Source organism: Arachis hypogaea, chromosome 4, assembly GCF_003086295.3.
Source record: "Arachis hypogaea cultivar Tifrunner chromosome 4, arahy.Tifrunner.gnm2.J5K5, whole genome shotgun sequence".
Lineage (NCBI taxonomy): Eukaryota > Viridiplantae > Streptophyta > Magnoliopsida > Fabales > Fabaceae > Arachis > Arachis hypogaea.
The window spans coordinates 23,345,627-23,369,922 of record NC_092039.1 but is presented as its reverse complement, the minus strand read 5'-3'; the positions used below and the strand labels follow the sequence as shown (position 1 = coordinate 23,369,922).

At 35.1% G+C, this 24,296-nt stretch overlaps 3 protein-coding genes across 6 annotated transcripts; 1 reads left to right on the top strand and 2 right to left on the bottom strand.

Annotated features, from left to right (window-relative positions):
* The first annotated feature begins 6,695 nt into the window (after positions 1-6,695).
* On the top strand, positions 6,696-7,031 carry LOC112794754 (uncharacterized mitochondrial protein AtMg00810-like). Its single transcript, XM_025836737.1, has one exon. The coding sequence runs from the start codon at positions 6,696-6,698 to the stop codon at positions 7,029-7,031; it is 336 nt and encodes a 111-aa protein (XP_025692522.1).
* Positions 7,032-7,629: 598 nt separating this feature from the next.
* Positions 7,630-12,523, bottom strand: LOC112796531 (potassium transporter 11). 2 transcript variants are annotated; one of them, XM_025839017.3, is made up of 8 exons: positions 12,265-12,523; positions 11,433-11,658; positions 10,510-10,755; positions 10,351-10,401; positions 9,936-10,196; positions 9,663-9,830; positions 8,826-9,080; positions 7,630-8,732 (listed from the first exon to the last, which is right to left on the bottom strand). In XM_025839017.3, the coding sequence occupies exons 1-8, from the start codon at positions 12,391-12,393 to the stop codon at positions 7,726-7,728; spliced, it is 2,343 nt and encodes a 780-aa protein (XP_025694802.1). In that variant the 5' UTR covers positions 12,394-12,523; the 3' UTR covers positions 7,630-7,725. The 2 variants fall into 2 exon arrangements, with proteins under 2 accessions (XP_025694802.1, XP_072091447.1); XM_072235346.1 differs by lacking the exon at positions 11,433-11,658 and having other exon boundaries at positions 10,510-10,783.
* Positions 12,524-12,735: 212 nt separating this feature from the next.
* LOC112796530 (potassium transporter 11) lies at positions 12,736-18,955 on the bottom strand. Of its 3 annotated transcripts, none has more exons than XM_025839015.3 (9): positions 18,653-18,955; positions 17,665-17,835; positions 16,643-16,868; positions 15,983-16,228; positions 15,453-15,503; positions 15,061-15,321; positions 14,778-14,945; positions 14,386-14,640; positions 12,736-13,947 (listed from the first exon to the last, which is right to left on the bottom strand). In XM_025839015.3, exons 2-9 carry the CDS (start codon positions 17,791-17,793, stop codon positions 12,899-12,901), a joined length of 2,385 nt encoding a protein of 794 aa, XP_025694800.1. In that variant the 5' UTR covers positions 17,794-17,835; positions 18,653-18,955; the 3' UTR covers positions 12,736-12,898. The 3 variants fall into 3 exon arrangements, with proteins under 3 accessions (XP_025694800.1, XP_025694798.1, XP_025694799.1); XM_025839013.3 differs by having other exon boundaries at positions 18,406-18,749; XM_025839014.3 differs by having other exon boundaries at positions 18,515-18,749.
* Positions 18,956-24,296: the final 5,341 nt, after the last annotated feature.

The following is a 24,296-nucleotide window of genomic DNA, read 5'->3' as shown; positions in this document are numbered from 1 at the left end:
AAATCCTCATCCTAGTCTCCTCACGGTCCCTAACTGGCTTGTATTCCAACCACCTGCAAACCCCATTAGTTCTCATAAATTACATATTCTTAATCGAGATATTTGAGAACAACGAAATAAATAAAAAATACTAAATAACTCTGTGTCAATAAAAAACCTCTGCTCGCCAAATTTTTGGGGTCGACATGGAATGATGCAAGGATACGTCCAAAAAAGGAGCAAACCACTGCAACTACCCAAGTTTTGCTACTTGCTATGTATCACCCGACACATCTGCTGACAAAGAAAGGCAGAACAGTAGAATCCCAAGACATCTGGAGTTTAAAAGTGGGAGCCACCTTATATCGACTCAGGAGTTTGACGCATCCAAAAAAAGGATACCTCCTATGATCTGCATGATATACCCTTGAATGTACTGCATATGTCACTCCTACATGGAATCCTCATCTAAATCTTGACTTACTATCACCCGAAATCAGAATAGGTTGACAACCCACTTACTCTGATCCTATTTGCCAGCAGACTTCGCTACGACTCCTAGCAATTGCATACATAAATCCTCCCTGCTATGTTCATCATAGAACATCTCCCACCCTGTCATGTAGCCACTAACAGAATCTCTTTTCGTCCAAAGTCTTAATTGGTAAGTTACATCCTACGGAGTGATTGTCATCTCTCCACAGGCAAATGAAAAGTATGTGACTCCGGCACCTCTTGATAGAAAACACCAGCATCCAATCATAATCCCACTCAAGCATGTAGGCTACATTACCAAAACCGGCTCGTGTGAAGAATGGCCTGGCTAGCTTGTTGGGACGTACCAGTGTGCTCGTATGAAGGATGACCTGGCTAGCTTTTTGGGACATTCCAGTATATTTTTTCTTGTGCATATGATCCTACCACCTTGAAAAGCTAAACAAAACTATGTAAAATTTCGACTAAAAAATGTAAATTTCATACACATTCAATGTAATTTAAATTTTATACCATATATCAAAGCCTCCTAGCAATATAACTATCCCCATGTAGTCTATATATTTTTTGCTCATACCCTCGTAGCAAGTTCTGCTCCATCCATACAATCTAATATAAAACTTCATGTAGTCCAGTTAAACATTTATTTCCTATCAATTTTTATATTATAATAAAAAAGAATATATCAACTGTTGACTATATCAAATCAAAATCAAATTCCTAATTTATTTCATGAATCTTTTCTATAAATAGAATTAATTATAATATCCTTTCCAGTTTTAGTTTAGCTTATTTTTAGGAATTTTATGATTAGAAATCTTTCCTTATTTTAGGCTAGTATTTTTCCCATTTTCTAGTTATTTCTATTTCTGTAATTCTTCTATAAAGAGATGATTTCCTGTACATTTGAATAGACATAATATTCAGACACTTCAAGTTTGTATCAGAGCGGAATCTCTACACTGTGCCTCTGATTTATAGATATGGCTGACAGTTTCTCAGTCATTAATCATGAACAAAAGGAGAACACCACTCCTACTCCATCAGATTTAAAATCTGAGCAGTGGGTACTAGTTAGTGGTGACTCCTATTTAGTTCAGATCACCACATTTCGACTTAATGGGTCAAACTACCTTAGGTGGACTGAATTAGTTCAGATGTACATTCGTGAAAGAGAAAAGATTGGATATCTCACTGGTGAGCGAAGCCAGCCTAACGTCACTGACACACAATATAATGTGTGTGATACCAAAAATTCTATGGTGATCACATGGCTGGTGAACTCAATGGAGGAAGATATCAGTAGTAACTATATGTATTATACCACTGTCAAAGAATTGTGGGATAATGTAAAAGAGATGTACTCTGATCTTGGGAATAAATTCTAGATTTATGAACTTACTCTAAAAGCTAGAGAAATTCAACAAGGGAGTGACAATGTCACCAAATATTTCCACACATTGAAGCGGGTGTGGCAGGACCTTGACCACTTCAATAATTACAAGTGGATTTGAGCCGCTGATGCCAAACACCACCAACAAACAGTGAAAGAAGGGATGATATTTCAATTTCTTGCAGGCCTCAATGTGGAGCTAGATGAAGTTCGTGGCAGAATTATTGGAAGAGCAATCCTACCATCAATTGGAGAAGTTTTTGTTGAGGTTAGAAGAGAGAAAACTCATAGAGCTGCGATGATGGGGAAAGGTAAGACTGAACAGACTTCTTTGGAGTTTAATGCACTCTTAGTGGCACCTGCTGCACTTAAAAGTTCATCAAATCAGAAGCATCCCTTCAATCTTTGATGTGACCACTACAATAAACCTCGTCACACCCGAGAAACCTGCTGGAAGATTCATGGAAAACTAGCACATCTTAAAGGCAGCAAACCTAGTCCTAAAATACATTCTACCCCAACTGCTCATGAGGCTGAAAAATCATCCTTGAGTAAGGAACAGGTTGAGCAGCTCATAAGGCTGTTAAATTCCAATTCTGTATCTAGTACTCCTAGTGATTCTTTAGCTCAAACAGGTAATTTTAGTATTCTTATGTCCCTTAACTGCACCTCAAACTTGAATGCACTATGGATTGTCGATTCAGGTGCATCTGACCATATGACCAGCCTCTCTCCTTTATTTAAAACTTATTCTCCTTCTTTTGAAAATGAGAAAATTAGAGTTGCTGATGGTAGTTTTTCATCCATTGCTGGAAAAGGTACAATTAAATTGTTCAAAAATATTGACCTAAGAAATGTCCTACATGTACCAAAGCTTTCTTGTAATTTTCTCTCTATTAGTAAAATCTGCAAGGATTCCAATTGTGTTGTGACATTCTTTGACACTCATGGGATTGTTCAGGACCAGACCTCGGGGAAGATGATTGGCAATGCTAAGATGATGGACGGACTCTATCATTTTGAGGATATTTCGAAAGATAAAGTAGCTCAAGGATTTAGTGGTATAAGTTCTATGCCTATAAAGAACCAAATAATGCTCTGACACAATAGACTAGGACACCCTAATTTTCTATATTTCAAACATGTGTTTCCAAGTTTGTTTAAGAATATTGATTCTTCCTTACTTAAATGTGAAAGTTGTATTCGTGCAAAGAGTCATAGAGTTCCTTATTACTCTCAACCTTATCACGCATCTAAACCTTTCCAGTTGATTCATAGTGATGTATGGGGTCCATCGAAAATAACAACTCAATTTGGAAAGAAATGGTTTGTGACTTTTATCGATGACCACACATGAATATGTTGGATCTATTTCATGCATGAAAAATCTGAGGTTTCTAAAATTTTTCAGTATTTTTCAAAAATGGTAGAAACTCAATTTGACACAAAATTTTCAATATTAAAAAGTGATAATGGTACTAAATTCTTTAACAAAAATCTTGGTGAATTTTTTCAAAAAAAAAGTATTCAACATCAATATACATGTCCCAATACACCCCAACAAAATGGCATTGCTGAAAGGAAGAATAAACATCTTCTTGAAGTAGCACGTGCCATTATGTTTGAGGGTAATGTTCCAAAGTACTTATAGGGAGATTCTATCTTAACAGCAACCTATCTCATAAATCGAATGCCTACGCGTGTGTTAAATTACTGCACACCGTTGAATACTTTCAAAAAAAATTTTCAGCATGTAGGTTGCATTATGATTTACCTTTAAAAGTATTTGGTTGTACTGTATTTTTGCATACACCTTCACCCCGAAGTAAACTTGATCCAAGGGCAGAAAAATGCATTTTTATTGGCTATTTCCCAAGTTAAAAGGGTTATAAATGTTTCAATCCACACACAAAGAAATGTCATGTAAGCATGGATGTTACTTTTTTGGAACATGAAACATTTTTTCAGAAAAAATTTCTTCAGGGGGAGAGTTTAAGTGAAGAAATTTTTTTGCATGAACTTTTACTCACTCCTATCTTACATATTGAGGATACAACTTTCACTGATGAAACAAATTCTAAAATAATTGCCAAAAAAAGATGTGGAAATCAATTCTAAAATTGTGCCAGAATTAGTTGGAACACAAACAGAAAAAGAAATACCACAATCAGAAAAGGAGCTTCGATGTTATGATCGAAAATATCCTAAGAAGAATAGAGACCAGCCCATCATCTCTGTACCATCCCAATCTGAAAACCTGGAAGACGGCCCAACTGTAGTACCTAAGGATCTTCCAGGTAAATCTGATATTGCTACTTCTAATAATAATTTTTCAATAGTCCTTAGGAAAGAAACCAGAACCTGTGATAAACCACTATTTTATGGTTTATATTGTGTTTAATTGTGTGGTTTTATCATGATCCTTACCCACTTATTCATTAATTTAGCATGCATTTATATTTCCTTCCTGAAATTATTACATGATTGAAAACTGCTTCCTGGAGACTTTTAATTATGTATTTTAATTCTCCTTTATTCCATTCGATGTCGTAATTTGTGTATTAAGTGTTTCAGGCTTTATAGGGCATGAATGAGTTGGAGATTGAAAAGGAAGCTAGCAAAAATGGAAGGAACACGAGAAATTGAGGAGATAACCAACGACAAGTGATGCGGCCGCATGGCTCACGCGTTCGCGCGAAAGAGGAGAAATCGCAGTGACGCGGCCGCATGGCTCACGCGACCGCGCAGATTGGAAAAGCACAAGTGACGCGGAAGCGTGGACGACGCGAATGCGTGGCAGGGAAAAACGCGAATAACGCGTCCGCATGGATGACGCGATCGCGTGACGTGCGCGATCTGCATAATTTGCAGAATTCGCTGGGGGGCGATTTTGGACCCTATTTTGACCCAGTTTTTGGCCCAGAACAGCAGACTAGAGCCAGAGAACATGCAGAAACCAGGGACAACAATTCATTCTACACAGTTTTAGTTTGAGATCTAGTTTTTACTCCTCCTATAGGTTTTTCTCTCTACACATTCATAGTTCTTAGGATTTTATTTTTCTACCACTTTTTGCATTGGGATACTGAGAAGAGTTATTACCTCATCAAGACTTCGTCATTCTAGTTCGTTTTCTTTACTTAGCTTTACTCTTCCATGTCCTTTGCTTTATTTAATTTTACCATTGGAATATTTTTAGGATTATTTAATACAAGGATTACTTTTATTTTTAATTGATTATTTTGATTTTTATTTACAATGTCTTTCTTTAATTCCTTTTCATATGTTATGAATTTTACATTCACAATGAGCGAGTAGTTCCCTAACTTGATGGGGAGTTGATTGAAAGGAACCCTTGAGTTGGAAAGCTTAAAAGAAAGATTGTAATTGGGTTTATTGTTGTATTGCCCTCTAGTCACTAACACCAATCCCTTTTAATTAAGTGGGTTGCAACTTGTGAACGGACGTAGCATTCCAACTTGTTTGACTTTCCCTTACCTAGTAAGAGATAACTAAACAGGATAACCTTTAATTATCAGTTAATCTAGAGAGTAATCCAACAATAATGGGGCTTCCAACTAATCACTCCCAGTCAAGGCTTTTATTTACATTATTCAAATTCTCCAATTTAGTTTCCTGTTTACTGAACTCAAACCTTTTTGAAAACATCTGATTAATAAAATAGCACACTTTTCTGCAACTCGTTGGGAGACGACCTGGGATTCATACTCCCAGTATTTTAATTTTAAATTTCTGTGACACCTTTCTAATTGATAATTGGATTTCTGGCAAGTTAAGAACTATACTTGCAACGTATATATTTTAATAATTTTTAATTCGCTAATTTCTGCCCACATCAATTGCACAAAAAAGGTACTCAAAACCAGCACCAACCATCCTATTTCCAATTATGTTTCTTACCAAAATCTCTCTCAAAAACATCAAGCTTTTACTTCTAAAATTACAAATCTGTTTGAGCCTAGAAATATAGAGGAAGCACTAGATGATCCCAATTGAAAATTAGCAGTGATGGAAGAGTGGCATGCACTCAAGAAGTATGAAACTTGGGAGATTGTATATCTACCACAGAATACAAAATTGGTTGGCTGCAGGTGGATTTTCAACATCAAGTGCAATGCTGATGGAAGCATAGAAAGGTATAAGGCTAGGTTAGTAGCTAGGAGATTTACACAAACCTATAGAGTAGATTATCGAGAGACCTTTGCTCCAGTTGCTAAACTCAACTCTGTGCGAATTCTCTTATCTCTTGCTGCGAATTACAATTGGCTTTTACATCAATTGGATGTAAAGAATGCTTTCCTGAATGGGGAGTTAGAGGAAGAGGTGTTCATGAAACTTCCACCTGGATTTGAGGCTGAACTAGGGAGGAATAAAGTGTGCAAACTAAAGAAATCTCCGTATGGATTGAAACAATCCCCAAGAGCTTGGTTTGAACGACTTGGAATCGTGGTGAAGGGACTTGGTTATACTCAAAGCCAAGCTGACCATACACTTTTCTATAAATATTCAGCAGTTAATAAAATTGACATCTTAATTTTATATATGGATGACATTATTCTAACAGGTGATGATAGCTTGGAGCTGAAAGACTTGAAAGAAAAGCTTGCCAAAACTTTTGAAATCAAAGAACTTGGCTCATTAAAATACTTTCTTGAAATTGAATTTGCAAGGTTTAAGGAAGGCATTTTTATGAACCAACGGAAGTATCCTAAATCTTTTAAAAGAGACGAGATTACTTGGTTGTAAAGCTACTGAAACACCTATAGAGCCCAACTTAAAATTGAAACCAGTTGAACTAGAAAATGTAATGGACAAAGGGAGATATCAGCGGTTAGTGGGGAGGCTAATATATTTATCCCATACACGCCTAGATATAGCCTTTGCTGTGAGCATGGTAAGCCAGTTTATGCATTCACCTAGCCGAGAACACATGGATGCTGTCTTTAGAATCTTAAGGTACTTGAAGGGGTCGCCTGGGAAAGAGTTACTCTACAAAAACTATGGACATCTTCAAGTTGAAGCCTATACAGATGCAGATTGGGTTGGGAATGTCATGGATAGAAGGTCAACATCTAGGTATTGCACCTTTGTTGAAGGAAACCTGGTTAGATGGAGGAGTAAAAAGCAGAGTGTTGTGGCATGAAGTAGTGCAGAAGCTGAGTTTAGAGCAGTGGCTCATAGAATATGTGAAGCACTATGGGTAGAAAAAATCCTACAAGAACTAAAGGTTCTCATTTCTCCACTAATAAGGTTGTATTGTGACAACAAATCTGCAATTTCTATTGCCCATAATCCAGTTCTGCATGATAAAACTAAACATGTTGAAGTTGACAAACATTTTATAAAGGAAAAGATTGAAAGAGGACAGATTTGTATCCTATATGTTCCGACCACGGAACAATTGGCAGATGTTCTAACTAAATGATTATCCAAAAAGACCTTTGATAGCATAATAAGCAAGCTATCAATGAAGGATATCTTCAAGCCAGCTTGAGGGGAAATGTTGACTAGATCAAATTAAAATCAGATTCCTAATTTATTTCATGAATCTTTTTGTAAATAGAATTAATTATAATATCCTTTCTAGTTTTAGTTTAGCTTATTTTTAGGGATTTTATGATTAAAAATTTTTCATTATTTTAGACTAGTATTTTTTTTATTTTCTAATTATTTCTATTTTTTAAATTCCTCTATAAAAAAATAATTTTCTATACATTTGAATATACATAATATTCAGATACTTCAAGTTCAACGTATAATATATTCAAAAATCTCATGGGATGTGTTCCCAGTATTTTATTCCACATTTGCATAAAACAGGAGGAGGTAAAGGGGCACTATATATAGCAAATCTGACCAACAGTTAAGAGACTCTCATGAGGAATGTTGAAAAGCACACTATTTTCCCTGCATATCTTCCTAAGGAATGCATATATAAAATTAATAGCTATTTTCTTGTAGAATCTTGAATCCCTCGTCCTCACAACTGTGTTTCCAAGAATGTGAACCACCCCGGCATCCCGGCATTTGTTCAAGAACTCGAGTTCATCGACCTCAGGTGGCCGTGAAGCAATATTCCCATGTGATTCAGATCTATCAGATTCTAGTGAATCTACTGACGTAACTGACAAATTCATATTCGATGAATGTGTATTCTCGTTATTGTTATTCGACTCCGCCGGTGTTTGCTCATACGAACTGTAATTCTCTGAATCCGAGCATCCTTCCATCATGTAGTCAAGCTTGACAAACAAGCAAAGACTTTCGAAGAGTTTGTTCTCAAAATCATCATCTCTCCTGTGGAGATCTTTGTAGCCATATCGCGCCACGCAGCGAAACATGTGGAGACTCTTGGGGCCAATTCTCTTGACAAGGAACCGTTCTTCTTCCGGGACAGTGTAGACAGGAAGATACTTAACGCACACGAAAATTACAACGGAATGTATAGCCGGCAAGTTAGTTATGAAATGTGAAAAGATATGTGGTACTCCTCTCGAGAGTTGTGTGTATACTAGTCCAACTCCGGGAACTCGAACCAGTCCTAAACTCGGTCCGAGGCCAAGAACCCATGCCATTGAGACCTTACTATGCATTTCAAACTCGTATCGTTTCAGCTTACCGTAGTGCCATACATACATGACAATGAAAAATGCTCCAGCAATTAAAAAGGGTATCCAACTACCTTGATCAACTTTGAATAGCACAGCAGAGCAGTATGAAAGCTCCACAAGAAGTGATACGCCGGCAAAAATGATGGCAAGGATCCAATGGCAGTGCCACACTAATATCATGATTAATATCATGAGAAATGTTGTTACCAGCATCACAAACAAAACAGCAGTACCTATTACAACAAGAAATGTTGTTACTCTCTTCATTACAAGATCTTAAATGTGCGAAAAATATGACTCGCGCCATTAGGCAACGAAACACTTACCATATGCATTTCCAATTTGGCTTTGATTCTCAAACCCAGCAGTAACAGTGATGCAGAGAACCATAAGGATCCAATTGATGTCTGGAATATATATCTGGCCAAGGAACTTCTTCGAAGTATGTACGATTTTGACTCGCGGAAAACAGCCATGAGCACGGGCTTGCTTAATAATTGAAGAGGTTGCAGATATTGTAGCCTGGCTTGCAACAACAGCCGCTCCTGTTGCCACAACAAATACCGGCCAGTACATTTTGTCTGCGGTGCAAAAAGGTAACCAACAACAAACATATTAAAGTGCTAAATGAAGAAATGAAGAAATGAAGAAGCAAATGTGCATCATTCTAAGAAAGAAATATAGAATCTTGTTATAGTTTTATCTCCACAGCATTCACATAAACATCAGAATAAGACAATGCTTTAGGCACAAGGAAGGTTTGGCAGTGAAACAAATGAATTTACTGCTAAATTCGATATCAAATTCTACTTTTTAAGAAAACTACTCATCATATGAGCAACAATGTCAATTATGCTGTGATCTTGATTACACTAATTTTAATGCCTCCACAACCCAGTCTCTTGATCCCACATGAATAATTGATTTCAATGACTATCCTGATAAACAAAGTATACAGGTTTTAACATTTTATATAGGTGTGCAAATACATATCACATGCTCTTTTTACATTTTTGACATAAAGTATTACATTTTGTAACTTTTACAGACGAAGTCATTCATCAAAATCTGCACTATTTTTCAGCCATACTATCAAATCAGATGGTAATGCCCTCTCACACCACGTGTCCATAGAAAATAGAAATTTTAATACTATGACGAACCTGGAATAGAACGATAGAAAGCATCTTGCGTATGATCCAAGTTATTCAGAAGATAAGCGGCCTGTCCAGAGTACGCCAAGAGAAGGCAAGGAAACACGAGAACAGTAAATGCAATTTGTACAGATGAGACTGGAAAATGAGCCAAGTCAGCAAAAAGAGCTTCGGTTCCTGAAATGAATCAAACAACAGTGTTAAGTTCACATGAACAATTCTGAAATATGACGTATAAGGAGGATATCATCATTCAACAACAACGAAAACTGACTTATTAACCTGTTATGCTGAGCATGATACCACCAAGGGAAGTCCAATCTTCTCGCCGTCCTCTTTTTAGATACCGATAGATATAGACGGGAGAAAATGCTCTTAGAACACTGCGGTCGTAATTCAATATGTTGTATATACCAATAGCTCCAATTAGGAGAAGCCAAAGCAAGACAATTGGAGCAAAGAGCCAACCAACTCGATCCGTACCATAATGTTGCAAGCTGAATAACCCAACTATTATTGCAACAGAAACCAGCACTACCACTTCTGAAACACCACATCAAAAAGAAAAATCTTTTCAACAAAGCAAAAGCAAGCTAGTTTAAACTCTGATATTAGTTACACGTGGCAAATGCATTGAGAAATAAAATAAAAATAAAAAATTGCGTTGATACAAGAGTATTTAGGAGTAGCACCATACCATTTTTCACATCAGGGATAGTTAACTTGATGCCACCAACTGCAGATAAAACTGCAATAGATAACCTTATCTAGTTAGAATAAATATCAAGAAAGTTCACATTCACAGAACTATAAACTATACAGGAACAAGAAGATCAAGTGCAAACAGAGCACATACCAGAAATAGTTGGGGTAAGAATCCCATCCCCAATCATCATGCAGGTACCAATGAGGACAAGGATCAGGATAGTGTCTTTAGCATATTGGTGTGCCTCTATCCATCTTTTAGTTTTCGCAGCAAACGACTTTTCGTGGATGGTGGCCCGACTATATGTAGTGAGCTCTTCATCGGTACGATGCAGATTGGGAATGATTTTAATGTTGGCGTGTCGGCAAAGCAAAGAGTAGAGAGCAAATGTTCCACCTGGTCCACAGATGTAAGCTCTGTAAAACTTGGTTGCAGCTCAGCAATGCCAAACAGACATTTCTATCTGAAACGGCTTAAATGGGAATATCAATATATTTTACTTATCAAGGAATCCACTTAGCTTCTACTTAAAAGGTTAGCTTCAAAATGGAAATTCAGATAGGTACATCAACAAGATATTATCATTGTGAATAAAGAAATTTCAGATTACAAATACTCAATTATCTATAGCCAAATCAGCAAAAGTAACTAGCAACCTTTCAGATCCACCACATGAATCTAAGTGTAAGATTTTTAACAATGGCCAAGGTCTACACTAGTGTTCATGATGTGGTTTTTTCACAACCCAAACCAAAACCACACCAAACCACTTTTTCACATCAAGAACACTAGTGCATACCTTGGCCATTGTCATCTTTTATTTTTTTGGTTTTCTACAGTATCTCCCAGTCCAGCAGATCCGTCGCATATCGTAGCTCTATTTAAGGATCTGTCGTTGGCCAATGAGTTGCTTAATACACAAGGGGAGATTCAAACCACTAACACTTATTTAAGCGTACAAGTGAGCTGACTACTCAACCAACCCAAGTTGGTTTTGGCCATTGTCATTTGAAGAACAAAATCTATTACTGTACATCAATTGAATAACGAAAATCTACTGCAACAATCTATACCTTGGCCATTGTCATTTGCTCTCAATACAATAAAAACGTATTTGATGAGCGGCACCAGTGTAAGTGAGTATATAATCAAAGAAAGAGCTCCAATAACATCCTCCTGATCTTTAGCACCATGAGGAAAAGTATTGTAGAAAACGTACAAAGGGGAAGTTCCCAAATCTCCATAAACCACACCAAGACTCTGATATGCAAGCCGAAGAATTAACAGAGCCGAAAATTTCTGTAGAAATGGAAACAGAATTAACAAGGAACTTAATAGAAAATACTAATACTCTAATAGCCAGTACAATATCTTGTAATTGGATCTGGAATGAAGATTTCCAGATTGAAATTTTACCCAGAACAATATGTAGAAATCTGAATTTTAGTCTACTTAGCATTTAGGTTTGTGCTTGAATTTCTTTCGAATATTTGAAATAAACTATTATATAAAAGGTATGCTCCTATACCCCAATGATTCACATTCAAAATAATTATATTGAATAATTTAACCTCTTTCCTTTTAAGATTTTTCAACATGAACCCTTTTGCAAGCATGGCACAAGCATATATCTACTGTCCTACCTAATTGAAATAGCATATCTTTGAATTTCTATATCTATAGTATTGAATGCTGATTGATAAACCAGAAATGCTATCATTCAATTCCATCAATTTATTAACGAATTGGTCCAGAAAAAAAGGAAAGGAAAAAAAAAAGATTTATTTAATTATGCAAGACAAGATAGGTTTAGACATTTCATAGTTTTTCAAATAAAACGAAAATCCAACTGGGGAAGAGAAAGAGAAACGAAGAGGAATATGAAAAAGAGAGTTTGAAGTTTACTTTTTCTTTGGATATATTTCTGATCCTCACAGCATCGTCATCAATAGGCTCATCGAGGTTCTGATCTAAAGCCCACATGCTACCCTTTTTCTTTAGGTTACTCCCATATGCTTCGTTTGTTGTCAGCATAAATGAATCTCAAGTTGATAGATAAACTCCTTTTTCTTTTCCAGACGAGTGCGGAGAAAATTTTAATCATTCGACAAAAGCTTAACACCATTTACAGATTGAAAAAAGTGCATCAGATTCAGTTTTAATCATAAACGAGCGCACTCTACATTCTAAACTAACCAACAAGCATTTCAAGTTAATAGGTAACTGCAAATGCTCCAGTAAAAAGAAAAAAAAAATGATAGATCATTGCAAATCCTAAAAATAGTAAAATGATTAAAAGTCAATATATAATTACAAAAAAAAATGATGACTTATTATTCATATTTCAAAGAAAATAATACATACAAAACTTAACTATTAAATGCATAATGCAAAAATGATGATTTATTATTCATATTTCAAAGAAAATAATACATACAAAACTTAACTATTAAATGCATTCATATCCTATAATATTTCTCAACTGTGCACAAAAAGGAAAAATCACAAATGATACATCTTAAGAGGAATGGAAGAGGCACTATACATAGAAAATCTGACCAACATTTAGGAGACTCTCATGAGGAATATTGAAAATCACACTATGCTCCCTGCATATCTTCCTAAGGAATGCATATATATAATCAACAGCTATTTTCTTGTAGAATCTTGAATCCCTCCTTGCCCTCACAACTGTGTTTCCTAGTATGTGGACCACCCCGGCATCCCGGCAGTTGTTCAAGAATTCGAGTTCATCAACCTCGGTGTGGCTGCTTACACGATCGGATGACTGTACAGTGATATTCACAGGTGATGGAGATCTAACTGGTACTATTGAATCTACTGTCGAAATTGACAAGTCAACATTTGAGGAAGCTGTGTTGTCATTATTGTTGTTGTTCAACACAGCATCTCTAGACTCCACTGTTTGCTGGCCGTACAAACTGTACTCATCAGAATCAGAGAATCCTTCCATCATCGACTCGAGCTTAACAAACACAAAAAGATTATGGAATAGTTTCTTCTCAAAATCATCATCTTTCTTGTGCAGGTCTTTATAGCCATACCGTGCCACGCACCGGAACATGTGGAAGTTCTTGGGGCCAATCCTCTTTACAAGGAATCGTTCTTCTTCTGGAACGGTGTAGACAGGAAGATACTTGACACACACGAAAACCACCACAGAATGGATGGCTGGTAAGTTGGTGATGAAGTGGGAAAAGATGTGTGGTACTCCACTTGCAAGCTCTGTGTATACTAATCCAACTCCAGGGACACGGACAAGTCCCAAACTCGGTCCGAGGCCAAGAACCCATGCCATTGAGACCTTACTATGCATTTCAAACTCGTAGCGCTTCAGGGTACCATAATGCCAAACATACATTATAATGAAAAATACTCCAGCAATTACAAGGGGTGCCCAACCACCTTGATCAACTTTGAATAGTACAGCTGAAAAGTATGTGCATTCCACAACCAACGATGTGAGTGTGAAAATGACGACAAGAATCCAATGGCAGTGCCAGACTAACAGCATGATTAAAATCATGAGCAGTGTTGTAACCAGCATGACCAACACAACAGCAGTACCTGTAGTGACATTGCATTTATATGAGATTTTAAATCAAGACGTAGCAATAAATGATTTAATACGCATAATAAGAGTGAACCCCCAACTTGGTCTTATTGACAAGTCATGACTTTTGCATTGGACAATCTCATCCTTCACCATTTTCATTACAATCATCATTTTCTAATTCTAGAGAAAATTTGGACCACCTTTTTACATGGTTAGAAACTTCGAGTATAATAAAAAAACAGTGAAGGACAAGACTATCTGATGCAAAAGCTGCCAATGACCAAATTGGGAGTTTGCTCGCACAATAAAGGTTTTGACAGACGAGATGCATGCATAATACTGCTAGAACTTGTATATTTCTTGGTATCTCTTTCTAATAATGAAATTTCTAGGAAGAAAAAAATGTGCCAAAATATGCATAACACATTTAACCTCAGAAAGAAACATACCATATGCATTTCCAATCTGGTTTTGATTCTTAAACCCAGCCGTAACAGCGATGCAAAGAATCATAAGGATCCAATTCATATCTGGAATATATATCTGGCCAAGGAAATTCTTTGATGTATGTACAACTTTGACTCGTGGGAAACAGCCGTGAGCTAGCGCTTGCTTAATAATTGAAAAGGTTGCTGTTATTGTAGCCTGGCTAGCTACAATAGCTGCTGCTGTTGCTACGACAAATACGGGCCAATATATTTTTTCTGCACGGCAGAGGATTCATATATCAGGCAGTCACTTTCGGGCATGAAATGGCATAGCAGTAAACAAAAGAATTTAATGCAAAATTTGACATGTCTTATACTCTCAATAGAAGCTTTAAAGCAAGTCTAAGACAAACCTGGAATAGAACGGTAGAAAGCATCTTTCGTATGATCCAAGTTTAATAGAAGGTAGGCGGCCTGTCCAGAATATGCTAAAAGAAGGCAAGGGAACACAACTAGAGTGAATGCAATTTGTACAGATGAGACTGGAAAATGAGCTAAGTCGGCAAAAAGAGCCTCCGTCCCTGAAATAAATGATCACCGGTTGTCGAGTTCAAGTTAACAATGCACTTCACTTTATTATTAGTTCTGAAATATTCTCCACGATGAGGATACAACGGCAATAAAAAATGAATTCACCTGTTATGCTAAGCAAGATACCACCAAGGGAAGTCCAACCTTCTCTCCCTCCTCTTCTTAGATACCGATATATATAGATAGGTGAAAATGCTTTTAAAACACTGCTGTCATAATTCCATATGTTGTACATACCGATACCTCCAATTAGCAGAAACCAAAGTAAAACGATTGGAGCGAAGAGCCAACCAACTCTATCCGTACCATAATGTTGCAAGCTGAATAACCCGACTAGTATTACAACAGCAACCAGCACAACTACGCCTATAACTCAGCAAGGCAGCAACAGAAAAGAAAATCTTTTCAGGAAAACAAACCAGCTGAAACTTGAATGCTAGTTACACAAAGTGGTAGAAATTGAAGTAAAATGCACTTATACAAGAGTAGTACCATACCACTATCCACATCGGGGCGATTTACCTTGATGCCTCCAGCAGCAGATAAAACTGCAATAGAACATATAGTTACATATGTCTTGCATAAACTGAAGATCCACTAAAAAATATGCAATATAAAAGTAAATAAATGAATAAAATCAAATTAATTGATTAATCTTAAAATCACCCATACTATACGTTTTTTCTAACATGTTTACTTTTAAGATGCTTCAGATCCTCCAAGGTGTATTTTCATATCGAAGAATTGATAATTCTTATTTTTACAATTAGTGCTTAAATAATCTATTTCCCAACCAGACCTAAGGCCATGCATCAAGGCCCTTCCCAAGCTTTAAGCTTATGTTAAATACGAAAGGACTTCATAGCGAAGAGGGCCCTGATTAATCAGTGCTTTGTTTCCCACCACCTAGCCTATACAGGACCTTCGGCCCCATGTACACCTCTTTCTTAGTTCCTTGTGCCACTTTACTAGTGAGTCATTGGCAATAAATAGCAAGAAATTAGGAACAAGATCAGGTAACACATACCAGATATAGCAGGGGTAAGAATCCCGTCTCCTATCACCATGCAGGTACCAACAAGGACAAGCATGAGGATGGAGTTTTTATTAAATGCGTGTGTCTCAAGCCATCTTTTGGTTTTTGCAGCAAATGATCTTTCAAGGATTGTAGCCCGGCTATATGTGGTGAGCTCTTCATCAGTACGATGCTGGTTGGGAATGATTTTAAGGTTTGCGTGTCGGCAAAGCAAGGAGTAGAGAGCGAATGTTCCACCTGGTCCACAGATATAAAGCTCAATAAGAATTAGTTGCAGCTCAACAATGCTAAGCTATCATGAAATGTCTTAAAAATGGATATAGCAGTATATTTTACTTGTCAAAGAACCAACTTAGCTTTTAATTAAAAAGGTTAACTTCAAAATAAAATGTCATATATTCAGAAGGTGAAATGTGTGGTATTAAGACATATTGGTGTCCGCCAGGCACTATCATACTAGATGAAGTTCCTTAGAGTTTAATTTCTGTACACTATCTTTGTAATGAAGTTTTATATTGACAACCAATCATGTGATGCCACAAAAACAAAAGTAGTTTTCTTTTTAAATAATAAGTGTGAAAAAAAACCACTTCCGATTGTTTGGCAGTACATGAATAGATGTCACTATAAAACCAGGACAACAATCTATACCTTGGCCATTGTCATTTGCTCTCAATACAATAAAAACATATTTGAGGAGTGGCACTAGTGTGAGAGAGTATATAATCAAAGAAAGAGCTCCGATAACATCCTCTCGATCTTTAGCTCCATGAGGAAATGTATTGTAGAAAACATACAAAGGGGAAGTTCCCAAATCTCCATAAACCACACCAAGACTCTGATATGCAAGCCGAAGAAGCAACAGCGCAGAAAATTTCTGTACAAATGAAAACAGCATAACAAGGAACTTAATACCAAATAGTAGTAGGTGGATCTGGAATGAAGATTTCCAGATTGAACTTCTACCCAAAACATCATGTAGAAACCTGAATTTCTTCTTCTACTACTTAGAATTTAGATTTGTGCTTGAGTTTCTTTTAAGTATATGATTTCAAAATGAGAAAAATGCTCTGGAATTAAATTCCACCTTCATGATTGTTTTTCTTTTCTTGAAAGAATAATTCTCACAGGTACCCTCCAATGAGGGAAATCTTGTTTGATGATTGATCAGATACAATCACACAACATGTAGGCACCTCTCCTAATTAAGAATCAAATCGCAGTTTGCCACATTGTACAAGGGACTAGCCCCTTTCACTAGGCTTAAACCCAGTTGAACCACATCCATAATTCTAATAAAATATTTACATGTTTTACTAGAATTTTCGACACAACACTTTTCAAAGTATGCACAAGCATATCTACTATACTACCAAGTTAAAACAGCATATCACTAAAACGTAGTAAGAATAGCATTTTTTCCCAATTGTATCCTTTTTCCTATAATACGAAAAATACAATTGGAAAAAACAAAAGTATAAATAAGGCACTTATTCAATTGTATACCATTAATTTCTCAATTCCATAAATTAATTAAGAAAGTTAATTAAAGGCTAATTACTAATTAGGAAAGACTGGATACTTTTTCAGTTTTCCTAGAAAACAAATAGAATTCCAATTCAGTAAATTAGAAAGAGAAAGAAGAACATGAAAAATTAGTTTGCATATCTTACTTTTTCTCTGTACATATTTTTTAGCCTTGCAGCTTCTTCATCCATTGGCTGATCCAGCTTTTGCTCCAAAGCCCACATGCTTCCTTTGTTATTATCAGCATCATCATCACTACCTAATCTTGAAGCCATTTTCTTTTTCCTTTATCAAAACTTCAATAACAAGACCTATGCCTTTGAGAACAGAAAAGTGCTTGGTAAGTTTATGCATATTCCAAACACAGGATCCAAAAACCAAACTCATAAAATCCAAAAAGACAAAGCAAAATTGAATTATTCAGGAGTTCACTTTGTGATTCCATGTCAACAAGTAACAAAGAAAGTCAAAAATTGACAGCCTCGGGTTATAGGAATGGGGTAAACGCCATAATAGATTGGTACCACCTCAACTTTTTTACGATAAATCAAACGTCAGCTCAGCTTTTTCACAGTAAATCAAACGTCAGCACAATCCAAAAATACTAAACCTCAAACTTTGCACAAAAGTAGCTGTTTTGGAATTTAGGATTGCATATTTTGTTCTATCCGCAAAATTTATATTTAAAAAAAAAAAGACAAAGAAGAAGTTTGAAGCTTTGTGATTGATATATCATTTTCTGAATAAAATAAATTAAGAAAAATCAAGACATGGACAGAGATTAAAATTCTAGCTCAAGTTCAGACAGCTATAGAAAAATTCTCAACAGCAAGAAGAAGAAATAACTCAGAAATGCAAATCATTCAAAAAAAAAAATAATTCCGCACCTGAAAAACCAACTCCCTCTCTCACACACCTCACCTGGTACCTTTCGACTTAAAGTATTGAAGCAAAGAAACGAAACGAAAAACAAGAAGAAAAGGGGAAGGTTTTTACGAAGTAGGAAACAATGATGAAGCGCGACGGCGGCGAAGGTCGGTTTATGAGAGAGAGAGAGAGAGAGAGAAAGAGAGAACCAATAGGGGAACGTAAGATATCAACACATGATAGGAGTCAGAAGAAGAAGAGAAGTACCTTGTTCATCTCTCTCTCGGCGCATATTCTGTCCGCTTCTGCTGAAAACATCACACACTCTCTTCTGACCAATATACACACTCATCAATTTTAGTTGGTTTAGGAATTAACTTTTTTAGTCTATTTAAATAGATAATAAAATTTGAATTTCATCCTGTGTATATAAAATGTTATTCGTTAGTAATAAATTCTTGAATAAAATTCATAATAAGCGGTGCTGAAAATACTCTCAGTAAAAAAAAAAAATATACACTCGCTCTTACGTCAGTTACGTGAGATCCACTTTCAAAATTACTCTCTCTCTCTTTGTCTTTTCATATTATAGTTGGCACTTGGCGCGGTAAACTCAGATCATTTCCGTCAATTTTTGTCATCTTTGATTTTATTCATTTATTTTTAATTAAATACGTGTAAACTTATTAACAAAAAGAGAATTATTTAGTCACCAAAAAAAAAAGAGAATTATTTAAAATAATAAAATTTTATAATTTAATTAAGATATTTTGGATTTAATCTTAAAAAATTAAAAGAAAATATATTATATAATATAAAAGATATTTACTAAAAAGTTATATTTCCAATCATTTTTTATATTCCATATATTATATAATATAAATGCATAGATGTAGGATATTTTATAAAAGAAAATTATGCACCACCACTTCTCATATTTTCATTATATATAATATAAATATAGATAAAGAATTTAATTTTAATATCGTGATAAAAAAAATGAAAGAACGAAAAAAAATAATACAAACTTAATGATATTCTAAAAATAGTATAAATATGATAACCACAGTTACCTTTTTTTGACATGATACCAATGATTAGTTTTGAACTTCCATATCTACTTTGTAGATATTCCTTTATAAATTAAATATTTGTGGCCGTTTATTATTTAACTTTTTTATAATTTATGAATATTTTAAATATAATAGTTATTATAAATGTTTTTAAATAATATCTGTTTCATTTTCCTTATTAAAGTTTTAAAATCTTTGTCATTTATAATAAATAAATAATATTAAGCTACCTAAAATTTATCTAAAAAAAATGTAGGTTGGAAATGGGAAACAAATATAATAATAGTTGTATTATTAAAACTTCTATATTTAATTATTTATATCAGATTAATTTTTTATTATTATCAAAATATAGTTTTTTATTTTTCTTAGTCGGTTTAAGAAATAAATATTACGAAACGGATATAGTATTAAATAAGTTAGGTACGAGAACTACCTGGTGTAGTTCTTTAGCGGATTCGTTTTTCAGAATTATGTTGTTGTTTTTATTCAATTATTAATAATATTTTTTGCGGTTTATACACTCGACACGAAAGGGACCGTAATGGGATAAGTTCGGTTCTTGTCTATTTGTTTATCTATTTTATTTTTATATTCCTTATGCTTTGTGAAATAAGCAGAAGCAGGAGCACAACTCTAGTAGTGTTTCCATCACAGTCAAACCCTTAAATGTCAATGCTGAAGTATCGCAATTTACTACTACTATTATCAAAAATTGTACTACCACCAGTACTACCACTAATCATGCATGTTGTTGCTAATAATTAATTAATTACTTTTTAATAAATATTTGGGTGACTCATACTATTAATGTATATTGCAATTCATCGCCAAAAAAAGGGAAAGTTAATTATCTATATGATTTTTGTTACTTTTTCTATAAATAATCTTATTAGTTAAAAAAATATTAATTATCATATCTTTTCTCTTATTATTTAGATATTTTAATAAAATATATTAAAAATAAAAATTTATTAGATTGTTCCAAACTAAAAATGATTATAAATATCTTATAATTTATATATACATAAATATCTCTAATTAGGCATCCATATATAAATATATATTAAAATACAAAAAATCACAAATCTTATTTATAATAAAAATTTATAAAATTTAGGACAAAGCACGGTATTAAACCAAATGGTTGAAAAAAGTATAGAATTCTACCAAAGCGAAAAATGTAATGTGGTTCACCCAAAAGCAAGTTTCTATGTAATTCGAATCATATCAATTCGAATTAATAGGGAAGTGTAATTCGAATTTGGTCAACTCGAATTATGCATGCATGAAGTCCTAAGTAGTTTAAATTTAACTCTTTCGAATTATGCATGTAGGTTGACTTATGGTAGTTCGAATCACACTGATTCGAATTATGAAGGAAGGAATTCAAAATGTAGTTCGAAGCTAGTTGATTCGAATTATATATATATATAATTCGAAGTTGGTTGTTTCGAATTATGTGGCCCCATACGTGTATAAGTATGGTGTGAACATGAATTCCTCTCATTAAAGTGAAACATAATGGCTAGTGAGGAAAGTTTTTTAGTGTTGGTGCACTACAGAGGGTCCATAAGAAAAAAACACGCTCTGGTGTGAAGTTCACTAATAAGGATCCCCTCAGTATTTTTATGAGACCTACAATGAGCTTCAATGACTTCCTAAATTCTATAATACAAAAGCTTGGGCTGCAAGGCGTAAAACGGGTTGAGAAGTTATTCTATCGCATTCCGATCTCAGTGTTGCGAGATGACATGAAGTACGATTCGTTCGTTATAGGGAGTGACGAGGATTTGGAGGTCCTGTTCCATTGTCATCGGCAGTATCCCGAAGTTAGGACAGCTGAGTTGTTGGCAAAGCTGATTGATGTGGTCTCTAACATAGGAGGTTCGAACCGGAATACCCAAACTCCAGGTACGGCAGCCGGTTCTAGTTCGAGACATGTTGGTGCATCTTCATCCGTGCCTGTGATTGCACCTCAGGACGAGCCTGTGGCCTCCCCGTCGTTCACCGTTGATCTCAACCGCAGTGGTGGCGGCGAGGTTGGTATCGTTGATAGGGTGCCGATTTTCTTACAGTGTGGGGCACCGGCTAGTATGGATGATGCATTGCCGGATGATGATGACGCTGATGATGTGGAGTCGGACATCATTGCTGATGATAGTGGTGATGACATTACAGCGAGTAATCTAGTTGGGGCTAGCGGCGGTTCTAGCTCTGGGACTCAGCAGTACCCTCCGTACTTTTCATCCTTGGACTTGGATGCCATGAGACAGGAAGGGGTTGCTAGGGAACCCACTAGATTTGGTGCTAGAGATACCCATAGAACCGGAGGTCTTTTAAAGTTTCAGGTTGGTCAGCGATTTCAGGATAAAGAGGAGGCTGTGTTAAGCATGAGGACATATAGCATCCGACGCGGGGTACAGTACAAAGTGGTGGACTCCGATTATCGCAAGTACCTTGGGAAGTGTACTGAATTTGGGAAAGGGTGCACATGGTTGATTAGGATCAGTCTCCACCAACGCAAGGGTATTTGGGAGGTAAAACAGTACAACAGACCTCATACTTGTCTGGCAACGTCGATCTCGAGCGATCACAGGAGTCTTGATTATCATGTGATCTCGGTCTTCATCATGCCAATGGTTAGAGCTGTTGTCCTTACTTCTTGCACTATCCTATTTATTTGTGACCACTAATAAACCACTAGAAAAAATCACTTATATAGCAATCCTATCTAACTTAACAACGCTAAATAATGACTACCATTCTAACATATAAAAGGAAAAAAATATGAAAAAAAAAGCACTTTAACTCCTATTTTAAAGAGAGAAGCTTGCACTAACCTCTTCATTGATGACACCGGCTATATGGGCGACTCCATCCAAACAATAAAGTCAGTCTGGGTTATCCCCCATCGGCTGAATATTCTGTTCTACCCTTTCTTGGAGTCGTTTGAAAAAACTTTTCTCTGGGATTTGGTGAAGTAGGAGTTTGTGATAGTGGCTTGAATGAGGTTATTTCAAACTCTATTTATAGGAAAAACCATTGTAATTCGAATGGGGGTATTTCGAATTACCATGGGTAGCTAAATTGTGGGTAATTCGAATTAGCTTGCTTCGAATTACTATGGGTGTTAAAATCGGGTGCTAGTTCGAACTAGTGTGGGTAAGTATTTGTGTGTAATTCAAATCAGGGTCATTCGAATTACTATGTTGATTTGATGCATGCATAATTTGAATTTTACCACTTTGAATTAGTATGTAGAAATAGAATTCGAATTAAGATGATTTGAATTACTATTGATTGGTACAATTCGAATGGCTCTAATTCAAACTACATAGAAATGTCCTCTTAGTAGATCCTTGTCACGTTTTTTTCTTTGGTAGAATTGTGTAAAATTTGGTTCCACTTGGTTTATATGCGTGATTTGCCCTAAAATTTATAATCAAATTTCTTAAGTAATATAATCAAACTTTATATATAATCGAACTAACTTTATATTTGATCTGTCATTATAAGTCGATCATAATTAACGTATAAATCGATTATAAAAGATTCTTTATATTATAATTTGATTTATATTTGTATTATCTTTTTCATGATAGACATTTATCTTCATTTTAGTAACCAACTATATTTATTTTAAATGGTCATCTCTTTTCTAAAGAAACTTATAAAACAAATTCACTAATCTCAAGATAGGTAAATTTTTTATGATTGAGATCGAAAACATTGAGCATACATATATGAATTTGCGTATCGAAGTGTATTTTTGTAGGTATCCATCTTTTTTTTAGATAATTTATTACCAACTCCTATGAAGGAGAGAAAAATACACTAAATAATATCCACCAATGTGATTAATTATCCTTTTCGATATTGTTATTAAGAATACTTAAACAATCAATGAATATTATTAAACAAAGACATCAAAATGACTCATAGCACATAAACTTAGTACCCCTAATAACAATTATATAATAACAAAAATGAGATATCTACTTAGAAAAATTCAACGCTTTCAGATTGCTCCATCCATGCTTTAGTTTTCCTTTAGGCCATATTTTCCAATGCGTTGTATATCCTTGCGATAATTCTTCCCATTGCTTTCTCCATTTAAAATTTTTGTTTCCTATGTACATCACTATGACATTTTAGACCAAATTTATAAAGCAAAAAGTTTTGTTCTTCAAAAATCTTAATTCTCCTGCTGTGTTTCTCTTATTCCTTAACCAATCCACTATGTTTTTATTATCTAACATCATAAATAGTTTTTTTCTCTACCAAATTGATTTCTTCTATAAAAAACTGCAGCGTTTTCTCTAACTTAACTATAATTGTCTCGTCTTCTTTTTTCCATCCACCATTTTTCTCACAAAGTATTTCACCCATCCTTACAGAAAAGTAAGGTAACCACCCATTACAAATATATGTGTATTAAGAATGAACAATTGACAATGTTACCACATTCATTTATTTTCTATATCTTTTACTTTTTCCGACTCATATCTAACACTCTTTTCTTTCTTTTGTTGTTTTCATAGATTTACTAAACACCTAACACATTTTCAAACTTTTTCCATGATCTTTGATTTATTTTCAAAAATTCTAATATTTTTGCATTGCCATACTAACCAGATAATAGCAAAAAACAACATATATCATTTATTCTTTCTAATATTTCTAACATCCTGATTTATCCAACCTTCAAACCAAGATCTAACATTGTCCATTTTCATCTCCTGTGCACTACTCCAATCCAAAGACAGCCACCATAATTTGAAAGAAAATTTACAATGTAGAAATAAGTAATTTATCGTTTCTGGCCATTTGTTACA

What these genes read in the sequence shown, in the direction of transcription:
- LOC112794754 (XM_025836737.1), top strand. Translation starts at nt 6,696, where the DNA reads ATGGACAAAGGGAGATATCAGCGGTTAGTGGGGAGGCTAATATATTTA.
- LOC112796531 (XM_025839017.3), bottom strand. Translation starts at nt 12,393, where the DNA reads ATGCTGACAACAAACGAAGCATATGGGAGTAACCTAAAGAAAAAGGGT. An exon ending in TCTTACCCCAACTATTTCTG is followed by an intron (nt 10,402 to 10,509) that starts GTATGTGCTCTG and finishes TATCTATTGCAG; the next exon opens with TTTTATCTGCAGTTGGTGGC. An exon ending in CCAAATTGGAAATGCATATG is followed by an intron (nt 8,733 to 8,825) that starts GTAAGTGTTTCG and finishes TTGTTGTAATAG; the next exon opens with GTACTGCTGTTTTGTTTGTG.
- LOC112796530 (XM_025839015.3), bottom strand. Translation starts at nt 17,793, where the DNA reads ATGGCTTCAAGATTAGGTAGTGATGATGATGCTGATAATAACAAAGGA. An exon ending in AGCAAATGACAATGGCCAAG is followed by an intron (nt 16,229 to 16,642) that starts GTATAGATTGTT and finishes TCTGTGGACCAG; the next exon opens with GTGGAACATTCGCTCTCTAC. An exon ending in TCGCCCCGATGTGGATAGTG is followed by an intron (nt 15,322 to 15,452) that starts GTATGGTACTAC and finishes GCTGAGTTATAG; the next exon opens with GCGTAGTTGTGCTGGTTGCT.